The sequence below is a fragment of the Nannobrachium achirus genome (genome assembly GCF_963921795.1).
Source record: "Nannobrachium achirus genome assembly, chromosome: 16".
NCBI lineage: Eukaryota > Metazoa > Chordata > Actinopteri > Myctophiformes > Myctophidae > Nannobrachium > Nannobrachium achirus.
In genome coordinates, this window is record NC_137823.1 from 52484815 (window position 1) to 52498086 (window position 13272).

Here is a 13272-nt window from a genome sequence, read left to right on the forward strand (position 1 = left end):
GACATTCCAGCCTGAGGGCTGAGGGCAATGGTGGTGCACAGGAGGACATTGGACCTTTGGCCAAAAGAGAGCTGGTCAGGGAAACGCACAGGACTGATGTCTGACTGGTCAGCAGTGACTGTAGCCGCAGCCCATGATAGGCTACCCCCATTTTTCACACACTGAGCCCATAACTTCTTCTGAAAGTGGGATGGTCCATAACTGCTTTCTGTTGAATAACGTAGTCATGAAGACAACCTATTGCCCTTTTGTTCTCTTAAATCAACTTGGTAACAAAAATAAAATGGCTATACTCAGGGTAGATAGAGTAGCACTTCTGGGGGCTCCTGCAAGGCCCTCCAGGCCAGAATAACAAACTAAACACGCTACAGGCCTCATTTTCGACCAAAAAAACTGAAGGGTTTACCAATATTAAAACAAGCTTACACGTTAGGCCTATAATTTCAACTGTGAAAACTGTCTTGTAGTGTGCAGTGGGCTGACCTAAATTAAATAGCGTTTTCCATGTCTGTCAACCACCAAATGGTAATTTATGGTAGGCCTACTGCCGCTACTAGGCAGCTTACTACCCACATAATGGCAAACACACCTACTGTACTGTTGTCCTGCGCTGCGGGGGACCGAGAGCACAGTGGTTCCCATTCCCAAACAATAACATTTCAGGACGAGACCCCAAGGAGAGATTATTAGACGTTTTCCCGGGACCCAAACTAGTGGAAAAAGCAGATCTAGACTAGGCTACAAGCTCACAAAGCGGCGATGCTTTGTGAGCTTGTATTTCACTATAGGCCTACTTCTTTTTCTAATTAATCATGGAATGATTAGATTACATTTGTTGTATTCGTTTAATTAAATGACTTAGAAAAAAAACATTATAGTAGCTTACATTTAATTATTTTTATTCATGAAATTCTTAGCTTTTGGGTGAATGATTTAAGAAAATGTATTGGCAAAATGTAGGAAACTAAAAAAATAAGGGACCCATTCAAATGGGTCCCGAGCCAGTGTTTGGGCACCAGTGCCCAAAAGGAGCCCTGTCTGCCTGTGTGCCCATCGTTCGTGCTTGGCACTGTGGTGGCACCGAAGTTTAGTTGGGTCAGACTCAAGATTTAAAGCGTAAAACTTATTATTTTTAAAAATAAAACCGGGTAGGACTTTTTCTTCATTTCTTTTTAGACAAACACAGACATTACGCATATGACGCTGCTAGAACATAGACGTTTAAAACCTGTGATTTGATCTACCCCCGTTTGTCGTCTTTTTTGCCATCAATTAGCGTCAATCGATAAGCCGAATAGAGACGCACAAAAGCAGCCTTGTTCTCTTCTATCACGAACGGCTTAAAGCAAAGCAATGAAGGGGTACACACAAAAAAAATCCGTTTGCTTTACCTGTCAAAACCGGCAGTCCCGAATCGGTATTCCAGTCGTCACACGACGAGTCATCTCTGCTGCGATCCACAAAAGTAAAAACTTTTGCAATTTAATAATCGGTAATTGATATTAACGTCTTTTTTTTAGGAGCGAAACGGAGTTTCAGTGCGCTGGAGAAGAATGTGTGTGTGTGGAGTGAGCGTCATGCTGGCGAACGAGGAGGGGCAGAAAGAAGGGGAAAGTGGCTTAAAGGAGACCTAATAAATTAAGTGGCTGCCCTCCCCTCCCCTCCCCTCCCACAAGCTTTCAGGTACTCCTACAGGAGGGGTCTTCAACGTTTTCAGGCCAGGGAGGGACGGCAGGGACCCCTTAGTTGAGAGAGAGATGAAGCATGTAGGGACCCCCACAACCTGTTCATAGATTGGGTTTATGTCAATTTGAGTTTTCAGATGTTTAATTAACCACTTGAAGCGTCAAAAGGCCTACTAAACTTAATAAAGTTGACCTTTCACTCTGTACTTGGTCTGCTCTTTTTCCCCTCTACAAAACCTCTTTGACAAAAATAGCAAGCTCACAACGCCTCATTGTGAGCTTGTAGATCGGCTATTTTTGGCTAAAGTTCTCAGAATATGGACGCTAGGGCTCAAGTGGTTAATATAAAAAAGAAGAAAAAAAGGTTTCTATCACACAAAGATTTGGAGGACCCCCTGTAGTAATTCTGAGGACCACCCAGGGGTCCCGGACCCCTGTTGAAGACCCCTGTCCTACAAGTTAAAGTATCAGTAGCTTTAAATACTCTGTTGCAAGTTAAAGTCCAGAATTCAAAATGTACTTGAGTAAAAGTACAAAAGTATTGGCATCAAAATGTATTTAAAGTACCAAAAGTAAAAGTACTCTATTAAACAGAATGTCAAGTTTTCAAATGTATAAACATCTTTTGAAAATAGCAGATCTACAAGCTCACAATGTGTCGCATCCGGACGCATTGTGAGCTTCAAGTAGATCTATTTTCAAATGGCCAAAATGCATATAGGGCTGAAGTGGTTACTGTATATTTTGTGATAATGATCAACATCTACAAAGTAACTAGTAACTAAAGTGTTCAATTGAATGTAGTGGAGTAAAATATCTCGGATATATTTGGATCCGAGATGTAGTGGAGTAGATTAAGTAAAAGTATTGGAAATGGGAAATACTCCAGTAAAAATGCCTCAAAATTGTCACCCCCAAAATGACTTTTTTTCTATTGATTACTCATGAGTAGAGTTGATTCGAGTAAATTTACCCCCATTGACCCGTTTCGAAACGGGTCCCCATCCGGAACGAATGGGGGTAAATTTATTGTTATCACATTTTTGTCTTAGGAATGCGATGAAAAACTAAAAATATTATTGAACTCTAGTCTCCATGGCGTGACTAATCAATAGAAAAAAAGTCATTTTGGGGGTGAACTACTCCTTTAAGTACAGTGCTTAAGAAAATGTAATAGTTAGGCTACTTTACACCAGTGGTTCTCAAAGTGGATTCCAGGGACTCTGTGGGTTCCTTTAGGGGGCGTCTAAATTGACCCATACAAGTCTGTAACTCTGACAGTGTACAAATGGAACCAAATGAACCCATCATTTGTATACTGTCAGAGTTAAGGGGAGATCTTGAAATTTGAAAGTTTGAGAAACACTGCTTTACACCACTGGTATGAAGGCAATGTGGTGCATTACCTCACAACTTACAGCAATCATATCGAGTCGCGTGAGTTTCACATTTTGGTTAAAAGTAACCAGATACATTACGTTGTTCACAGCTGCGGTGATAAGGTGAAGAAAAGGGAGAAGTAATTGCAGAGGCAACTCACTGTGTAACAAAATCATAGAACATTTTATTTCATCGACAGTACTTCAACACTAGGAACACATAATTCAACTTTCCCTGTGTTTTCAATAACTTAAGACCACTAATGAATCGAACATAAGGCAAATGTGCATGTAAAAGTTTCCAAATCAGATGGGGTAGGGGTGTACAATCACTAAAGCTGTATTTGCACACACAGCAAAAGTAATCATTCATTTTTAATAACCATGACTTCACAGCCATTCCTGTCATCTAAATTATATTCTGCTTAATGTCAAATTACTTATTAACTTCTTCATAAGACATGGCACCACTGGCACAACTTGTCTATGCACAAGCACACCAACTAAATAACCATTCACAAGTCAGTTAAAACATACCTCAAACTGGTACAGCTTTCATGAAGCATGAGTTATAGGCCTATAGTCCATTTCTTGTTTTAAGTCACTCAAAAGAGCACATTGCAACGTTGCAACCAAAAATAGTACAGAACATCAAGCTTTAGTCTTCATCAAACCATTACGATCAATAGTTTTCCCAAACTGGTGGGATAGTTTTGTGTTTTTATGACAGCCAAACACAGAACAATTATTGTGGCATTCTTCAGCGACAACAACCTGAAATAACACGTTCCACAAAGTCGACACTGGAAACAATTAGATCTTGAACGTCACATTCAAGTCACTAAAACACACATGGTGAAATAAAACGTAAAAAAAGAAGAGAGAAAACCCCTGATAACACACAACAGTGTAATAATACATTTTTGTTTACAAATACTGACAAATACCATTTGCACAGGGAAGGAGAGGTTTCTTGTAATGAGTCGGGTTTGCGGTTACATCTTGAGGTAATCACTTCGGGATGGAAATACTGTGTGCATTTTTCAACAAAACGTTCTCTAGTATCCTTACTTATGAACGTCAAACAAGAAACCTGTGCAGCACAAATGGACGTGTATTTAAATGTTAAATGGGGTCAACTGGTTAGGGCTCTACGGTACATAAGAAACATGAGAGGGGGGTCGGGGGAGGGGGTCCTCACATAAAACAATAAGATCACTACATTGTTTATCATCATTATATGCCGACACTCACACACACGCATATTTTGGCAAGTAATTATTTCCACATATTACAGTACAATTAAACCACAGAACAACGTATAGAAGATGTGGGCGTTATTACTGAGAGATACAGTACATTCACATGGTTTCTCCAGGATGGGAAGATGGTTCACAGTAAAGTCCTCGGTGTTCATTTAACACTGCTACCGTCAGTCAGGGCATGGACATTGCAGCATCAAATGCCGAACAAACGGACTAAGGCCTAAGTTATGCTCCGTTGTGCGCAGAGAATGGCCGAGGAATAGCAGACCTACAAGCTCACAGCGCGTCATATGCGTGATGCGTCTTGAGCTTGTAGGTCGGCTATTCTCTGCGCGCAAACAAAGTATGAATCAGGTTCCTTGTCCACCAAGATGTTTTTGTTTCTGAGCGCAACGTGTCCTTTTAATTGTTTACAATGGGAGCGTCACGTTTTTTTGGAAAGAGCAGCAGAATGCAGTGATGTTACTAGGTTTTCAATGTAATGGGTCCCGGGACCCACAGGTGGTCATTCAAATGGGTCCCAGAAAAGTTTTATGAGTCCTCAATACAATGTTTTCGAGAGCTGTGAGCTTGTAGATTGGCTATTTTCAAAATGTTTGCCTATTTCTTATATTTATTTTACAATTTGGCTAATGTTTGAACTTAGAACTACTAAAACTACTAAAACATGTGCCCCTAATGAATTCGGGTGCGCAAAATGGCGTCGGAAGTCGGTGGAATCAAAACATTGACGTTTCCATCACCTGTTTAAGACTTTGTATGTGGATTTTATTTGTGTTAACGTAGGGTAAAGTAGGATGCTTTCACCCATGAACAATGGTGGTGTCTGTGGAATTTTAAAATGTTTTTCTTTTACCGCGACCCGGTAAATTATTTTAACATGGAATCCAATGGAGGCGCATCACCCGGGACCCCAGGACCATGACATGAATGAGTCCCTGGGCGACTTGAATGAGTTTTTGATGCGGGATGGGCACGTAATGACATCACTGAGAATGACAAGGCACTGAGCGCCTATATATTCTGCTTGCTGGGAGCTGAAATATTTCCAACATAGGTGTTTGGAAGTGTATTTACTAGCCGAGAGCTTTGCATTTTCTGCTGGGGATAAAAAAAGATGCCTTGTGGACACGGCCCCTAAGGGATGGTTTCCACAAGCCATGCCATCAGGCTGCTGAACCAAGTCAGTAATAAGGTCTTATTAAACTGGCACTATCACTTTATCTATGACTGTGGTATGTGATTCTTATTGTTTTTTTAAGTTAGATTTGTCTCAGTGTTCAATGTACCAGCTCTGAGAACACATCATTTCTATTCCCTTCACTTGTTATTGTACATACATTATTTAGTTTTGATTCTATTGTTCCACTTTGTTAACGATCTGTATGTCTTCTCATGCCAATAAAGCCATTTGAATTTCATTGAATTGAATTGTGTGTGTGTGTGTGTGTGTGTGTGTGTGTGTGTGTGTGTGTGTGTGTGTGTGTGTGTGTGTGTGTGTGTGTGTGTGTGTGTTTGTTTGTGCGTGTGCGTGCGTGTGCGAGAAGGGGGGTGTTATTTTGTGGCCCCTGAGGGAGGTTAAGTTACTTTTACTGGTCCACTCAGCAGATGGCTGCTCAGATGGCTCAGGGCTGCTCAGACGACACCGTTGTACGAAGGAGTATAAAACACGGCTTACTGTAAGTGGTTAAATGAACACTGCAGATTTTACTGTGTTCCTGTGCTCCACAGATGGGGAGGGAGTCAGGTGTGTGTGCGTGCGTGTGTGCGTGCGTGCGTGTGTGCATGTCTGTGTGTGTGTGTGTGCGTGCGTGCGTGCGTGCGTGTGTGTGTGCGTGCGTGCGTGCGTGTGTGTGTGTGTGCGTGCGTGCATGTCTGTGTGTGTGTGTGTGTGTGTGTGTGTGTGTGGAGAGAGGTGACTACACAGCAAAAATGGAGGCACATTCCTCTCCTGAGGCAGACGATTGAGGGAGGACGTCTTTAGGACAGAGTCTGGCACCTCTTCAACAGGGAATCCGGGGGTCTGGGGTAGTAACCGGTGGTGCAAGGCTTGTCGGGAGAAAACCTGGGGAACTTGTAGTCCAGGGGGAGAGCTGAAACGAAAGAGAAACCATTATGAACCCTAGCATCCCTATAATGCAGTGTTTCTCAACCTTTTTTCTGCATGGGCACACTTTTCATGTCCCAAGAATCCATGGGCACACCAACATAATACGAGGGTGTAAATATTGTCACTGTCGGGAAGAAACCTTGTATCTCCAAGTTTCACATTTCTACGTCTCTTCGCAAAGCAAAGCCCTGCTTCATCATACAAGGCCGTCGCACAAAAGTAGTGAAAACAGCAGATCTACAAGCTTGTAGATCGGCTGTTTTCACTAGTTTAAATCATTTTTAAAATGATAAATACAATGCTGGCTTTCAAGCAGTTTCAAGGGGCACACTTGACCCTTCTCAGGGGCACACCAAAGGTCCCCAGGCACGGTGGTTGAGAAACACTGCTATACTGGGCCTGTCATGAGAGGTAAGGATTTGTGTAAAGAGAAAGAGGAGTGAGCCAAGGATAGACGTACAGCATATAGGGTTGAACTAAAGCTGTTAATTCAAATAATTGCACAAAAGTATATGCAAAATCATGTTATCAGAAGTGATGTTTTGCTGGTCTTGGATCAATAATACATAACTATAACATTTTCAGGCCAAGGAACCCTTAGCTGAGAGCGAGAGATGAAACGGTGACCCTCACTAAATATTGGATAAAAAAATACAATGTTAAATGTGTTTTCAGATATTTAACCACTTAAACCCTCAATACTTTGTAAACTTGACCTTTAGCTCTGTACTTGGTCTACTCTTTTTCCCCTGTACAACAAACCTCTTTGCCAAAATAGCCAATCTACAAGCTAACGTTGCAGACGCATTGTGAGCTTGTAGATCTGCTATTTTCAGCAAATGTTCACCCCAAATGCGAGGATTCAAATGGTTAATGTAAGAAATAAAATAGGTCCCTATCACACAAAGACTTGGTTGGTGGCCCCCCTGCAGTATTTCCGAGGACCCCCTAGGGGCCCTGGATCCCCTGTTGAAGACGGCTGTATTCTAACAATGGATATAGAGGAGGCTGGTATGTTCAGTGCTGTACCACTGCTGAACAACCACTGAGCAGTCTAGTGAATCAGGAATTGTATGGAAGCCTGTTGTACATAATCAATACCACTACAGTTGTTAATACCCAGTAACTATCCTCAGTGTCTGGGAGTGGCCCGTTGCTCAACTGTTTTTCCCCTCACGTCTGGAAAATGACTGCAGCTCTGCCAAACCAAACCTCTCCAAAGAGAGGGAAACAAAGTTTAGAGAAGCATTTTTGTAATATGAAAGAAGAAGGGACAGAAGTTTTGTCTCAAAGCTTAAATAAAACTTTTCCGCACAATCGGGTTAAGTTTTTTCAGTTCAACAGTGGATGACACTGCCAGTGATTTCCCTTCGTATGGATTTGTTGCTGTGGTAGTTTTGAAGGCTAATACAGTGTGTTGCAAAATGCGAAAGCTTGCAGGATAGAATGTGTCAAGCATGGCCAACATCTAAGCACACTCAGCTCACTAGCTCACTTTGGATAACGTTAATGATGTTTGATGAATAGCTAGCCAGCAAGCCTTTGAAATCGTGACAACATCCCATACCTCTGAGTTACAGGCCTGTAAGAGTCCATTTAGAACCACTTCAAGGAACCCTGACGGTCCCTGGACCCCACTATAGAACGACTGGTCTATAGTATTGTATGTCTTTATATGTCTTGATGAATTGATACACAGGACCACAATGGAAAGTAGCGCGCCAAACTTTTGGTCACTCTTGAATAATAAAGTTGGACAAGTACTGTAACTATAGTGTGTTGCCCTGTTAGGCCAACCAAACTAATACAATAAAATACAATATTTAACACATTTTATAATGGACATCAAAGGGGCTGTGATCGGTCTGAAACGCCACAGATATGTCATAGATCAGGGGTACCCAAACTTTTTTTGTCTCAGCTAGGGCACCCCATAAATATTTTTTTAATACATTATAATTTTCACTCCCAGCACCTTATATTTGTAGCATATAGTCGTTGTCGGGTGTAAACCTTTTGTATTTATCATCTATAAAATGTATTAAACTAGTGAAAACAGCAGATCTACAAGCACACAACGTTGTGTGCTTGTAGATCGGCTGTTTTCACTAGTTTTGTGCGACAGTCTTGTATGATGAAGCAGGGCTTTGCTTTACCAAAAGACGTACACATTTGAAAGTTGGAGATACGAGGTTTCTGCCCGACAGTGACGATATTCTAGTGATTATGTTGTGAGGAAAACGTTGAGATAATAGCCATTTTGGTTAGAACTGACTGAAAATAACTTTGTACTTCAAGTTTAAAATGATACTAAATATTTTTTTAAGTGTCCAAATTAATTCCAAATACTATCAAATGATCTCGCTGCACCCCTGGACTGCCATCACGGCACCCCAGGGTGCCCCGTCACCCACTTTGAAAACAGAAAATAGATGACTGACGCCATAGGTGACAGAGTGACGTCACAGGCTGGTCACACGGAGGCTGAGATCTCATCATCATTGGAGCAACAGCGTTCCCATATGGATCCTGAGTTTCAAATGATTGTTTATTTTTTCTTTATACACTTTCTTTAAACACTGGCCCAATGTGTGTTGGAGGTTCCTTGGCAAAACACATACTGTATGTACACAGTCATACTGTACATATGTGAGTATTTATTTCACGTTTCCTCCAGTGGTGGTTGCAATTTGGGGGGCTGTGGTCTGGTGACCCATCATTGCTCACTGCATATGTAGGCTAAGAGAAACACTTAGCTGGTCGTTAATCCAGACATCCAAGAATGTGGTGAGGCCCAGTGAAAAAGCTCCCACCCCTTGTTATCAAATTGCAATTAAATCATTTAGACTGGAGATGATATGTCAGTTTTTTTGTTTTTGTTTTATGCTAGTTGTTTTCATCGCTCTGACCTTTGGACACTGCACTATTGGGTTGTGTTAGTAGTTTTTTTCTTAGTATTTCTGCTTGTGTTTGACATGATGGTGAGATACTTGTTGCACTAACTAGCATTGACTGTTATGGTCACTTTGATTTGGGCACTGTATTATAATGATAGTTGTGCTTTAGGACACTTTATGTATATATATTTACGTATATTATTCGTTCCCTTTCTTGTTGTACCTTGCTCTTACTGTACTTACTGTACTCTGTACTCTGTTTTTTCTTTTTATCTTTTTCATACTTCTCTGTAACTTTGTAAATAACCTGATACTGCTGTGCTGCCTCTGGGCAACTGATTTCCCCCCTTGGGATAATAAAGGTATCTATCTATCTATGTCAAACTATTTTGACATAAAACTAGGGTCAAACTAACCCTAACCCCAAATGTAATTTACCATTAAAAGACTCGCCTTTTCCATATATTTATAATTCCATTATTCAGAGGAGGAGGTGAAATGAGGATGAGATGGATAAAGTAAAACATATGATTATTATAATTATTAATTTACTTTGTACCTTTTTCCATATACTGTTTTTCTCTTCTTTCCCATTTGTACTCTCTCAGAGTGATGATTTTACTGTGCAGAAGGTTTTACTTACAGGCACCCACAGTCCAACATTACCTGCTATGTGTTCCACACTAGGGATGGCCATGGTGCTGTATTTGTGGATGCATTGGCAGCACCAGGTGAGCTTCTGCGTCTCCTCATTGGCTCCACTGCCCTTGTGGACGTCAACGAAGTAAGACCCCCACTGTTCGGACACGGCCGAGGGCGTCTTCATCCCTTGTTCCTGTCAAGAGGAGGTAACCATTTTAAACCCTCTACATTTAGTAAACTGGACAAGAGTTGCCTCTACACTCTGTGCACTCTTTTTACTTGCGCCAGCAGAGTGCCCAAGTACTGCGTTCGGTGTTTCTGTCGCGTATCTGTCTGTGTTTACGCCCGTAGCCAATCAGGGACCACCAGCATTTTTGGTGACGTGACCATCGACAAGTGCGAGCTGATAAATAAATAACACCGGGGAAACAGATATGCGAGTACTTGCGCACTCTGATGGCACACAAGTAGGCCATACATGGCCGTGAGTGCACAAGATGCAAGTTGGCACCTCGACAGAGTGCAGTCTAGTTCCCTCTTACACCACATCTCTGTCTCTGCCAAAAATCGGCGATCTACAAGCTTGATCGTGACATACGGTAAGGCCATCACACGCTTAGCACTTGCAATTCATGGGTTGCATTTGTAGTCCTAAACCGGCCATATTGAGGACCAACACAGGTGTTCAGTTTGTCTGATTGGCATAGAACCAATGTTCTACGTTAATAAAAACACCTGTGTGGTCCTCAAAATGGCTGGTGGAGGACTCCAAATGCAACCCATGAATAACAAATGAAACTGATCATCCCCTGTGTCGCTACTTCCACCTCATGCCATCTGGGCGAAGACACAGAACCTTGGGCCCTATTTCCGTCCGTGCCTTTACCCCTTATCCCTAAACTTCTTTGCCTTCTTTTACCATTTTGAAAAACATTTTAAAATAGTTTAACTGGCCCCTTGAGTTTTGTCCCCTCGGCCATTGCGGCATTAAACAAACTGGCCTGTTGATAGGAACCTCATGTACTGTCTAAGTGTTGTGTCATGTGATATGTTGTTTTGTGCTATATGGTTGTGTGTTGTTTTTTGGTGTTGTTTCTGAACAGACCGTGAAGACAAACATCCTTTAGGGGACAATAAAGATGATTATTATTACAGCCCTATTTACTATTGTACTGTAACTGGCCTGGAGATGAGTTCCCCAGACATGTTTGGTCCTGCTATACGGAGAAGACAACCCCACTATGAACTCCAATGGAATTACTGTGAATGAGGTAACTAACCCCCAACCGCTTTCATCATAAAAAAACTGCTCTGAGGATGACACAGAATTAAAATCGCCCCCATTTCCCAGAAATACCCAATCCTATTACTTAATTGTAATTTAATGAGTCAGTATGAGTCAGTTAAAGAAGAACGCTGCTGTCCTTCAGCCCCTGCTTGTTTAGTTTTTGTCTGTCGACTGAATACGGCATTGGTGTGCAAATATTTCAGTTTTTTGAATATTTATTTTCTTCCCTCTTACTGTGATTTACAAGATTGCTTAGTTTTTATTTGCTCTTAACCTGAATGTTGATTCATTTTATCCCCTTCCCCTCTCTCCCTCAAGGGAAGTTGCCTTTTGTCAGGCTAAAGTCGTGAATAAGAACTACTTGTTCTTCATTGTCTGCATGATTAAATAAAGGTTATATAAAATACAAAAATAAAAACTGCCTTCATCGAATAAAGCTCTTTGGTTGACATTTAACTCCACAGCATTACAATCACTCCTATTACTACCACTGCTGTTACACAATACAGCAGTGGTTTTCAGGCTGCGACCGTCAAAATAATCATATTTTAACTGGAGACTCCGCACCCTGCACAAGCACTTGGAATTAGGAGTTGGCATTACATTAAGTTTGACTATCTATTCCATTATGAAAATAGCCGATATACATTGCGAGGCGATGTGAGCATGTAGATCAGCTATTTTCACAATTTCTGCCTCTAATATTTGTCAATTTGACCAATGCTTGACCAGAGGTACTTAAAAGGTCTTTAAAGTCCTTAAATTGTCACTTTAGAAATGTGCAGATGCCCTGTATACACTTATACTGTATGTTGGTCTGTTTACCGTTGAGTGTAAAAACAATGAACATTTAGCTAAACATCTGGGGACCCAGCAAAATCATTTGTGGCTCCCGACCCACAGGTTGAGAACCATTGCAAAACAGTAGATGTACCGGTAACTGTGACAGTTATCATTTCTAGATGATGTGCTGATGAGCACAGCATTTCTGGAAAACAGGATGTGGTGTTTTAAAATGTGCTAAGCGTGCAGAATGTCAGATATGCTATCAGGGACAGGAAACAACACAGAGATTTAACCACTTAATACACCCATATATACTTCATTGACCGGGGTCCCCCAGCAGGGGCGTCACAAAGGGGGGGAAAGTGGGACTGAGTTACTAGGGCCCAAGGTGGAGGGGCCTTCATTATATCAAGCTCACAGCGTGGCACAGAGTGCCGCGCTGCGAGCTTGCAGATCTGCTATTTTTGAAAAGCCGTGAAAATGTGTGCCCGCTGGCCTAGTGGTCAAGGCGCATACCATATACTAGGCTATGATGCCTGCTGGCGTCACCGGTTCGATTCCCGATCCAGACGACCTTTGCCACATGTCATTCCCCATCTCTCTCCCCATTTCCTGTCAGTCTACTATCCTATCAAATAAAGGCATAAAAAGCCCCAAAACAAATCTTAAAAAATAAAATAAAAAATGTGTGCAAATCTTTGAATATACTGTATGTATTTTTTAAGCAACATTTGTAACTCAAATTTAGCTTCTGGGGGGGTCCCTGGAACGAAATATTTTGAGATGGGGGTCCGTGGCCAAATACATGTCATTTTGGGGGTCTTTCACATGACAATATGTGAGCACCACTGACATAGAAACATGGGTATTTCAAAAAACCTTAGAAGGATTTGAAATATTCAAAGACCTTTTCACGATTTTCAAAAATAGCAGATCTACAAGCTCGCAGCGAGGCACTCGGTGCTGCGCTGTGAGCTTGTAGATCTGCTATTTTTCAATAGTTAAAGCACAAAATGTGAGTGAATCCTTGTACCCAGGGCCCAGAATTTGGTGCGACACCCCTGTCCCCCAGGGCTCCATACTAGGCCCCCTAATTGTTTCCCTCTACACTTATCTACCAAGAACAAAGAGTCGATCTAAAAGCTCAGAGCTGAGATTTAAGTATTTTCGGGGGTTCAAATGGTGAAAGAAGAGATTTATTGCAATGGCTGTCCAAACAT

The 13272-nt window shown here is 41.6% G+C and overlaps 2 protein-coding genes across 2 annotated transcripts in view; both read right to left on the reverse strand.

The window, feature by feature from the left end:
* Positions 1-1492, reverse strand: part of dse (dermatan sulfate epimerase) — a gene marked incomplete at its 3' end in the record, with an annotated part of 39873 nt that extends 38381 nt beyond the window's left edge. The window contains exon 1 of the mRNA XM_080744359.1: positions 1392-1492. The remainder of the gene's footprint in view (positions 1-1391) is intronic.
* A 4084-nt stretch (positions 1493-5576) lies between these two features.
* nt5dc1 (5'-nucleotidase domain containing 1) overlaps positions 5577-13272 on the reverse strand; it is an 88566-nt gene continuing 80870 nt past the window's right edge. The window contains exons 11-12 of the mRNA XM_080743965.1: positions 10003-10171; positions 5577-6422 (exon numbers count right to left, since the gene is read on the reverse strand). Of these exons, the coding sequence (XP_080600091.1) occupies positions 6310-6422; positions 10003-10171 (282 nt within the window). The 3' untranslated portion in view covers positions 5577-6309. The remainder of the gene's footprint in view (positions 6423-10002; positions 10172-13272) is intronic.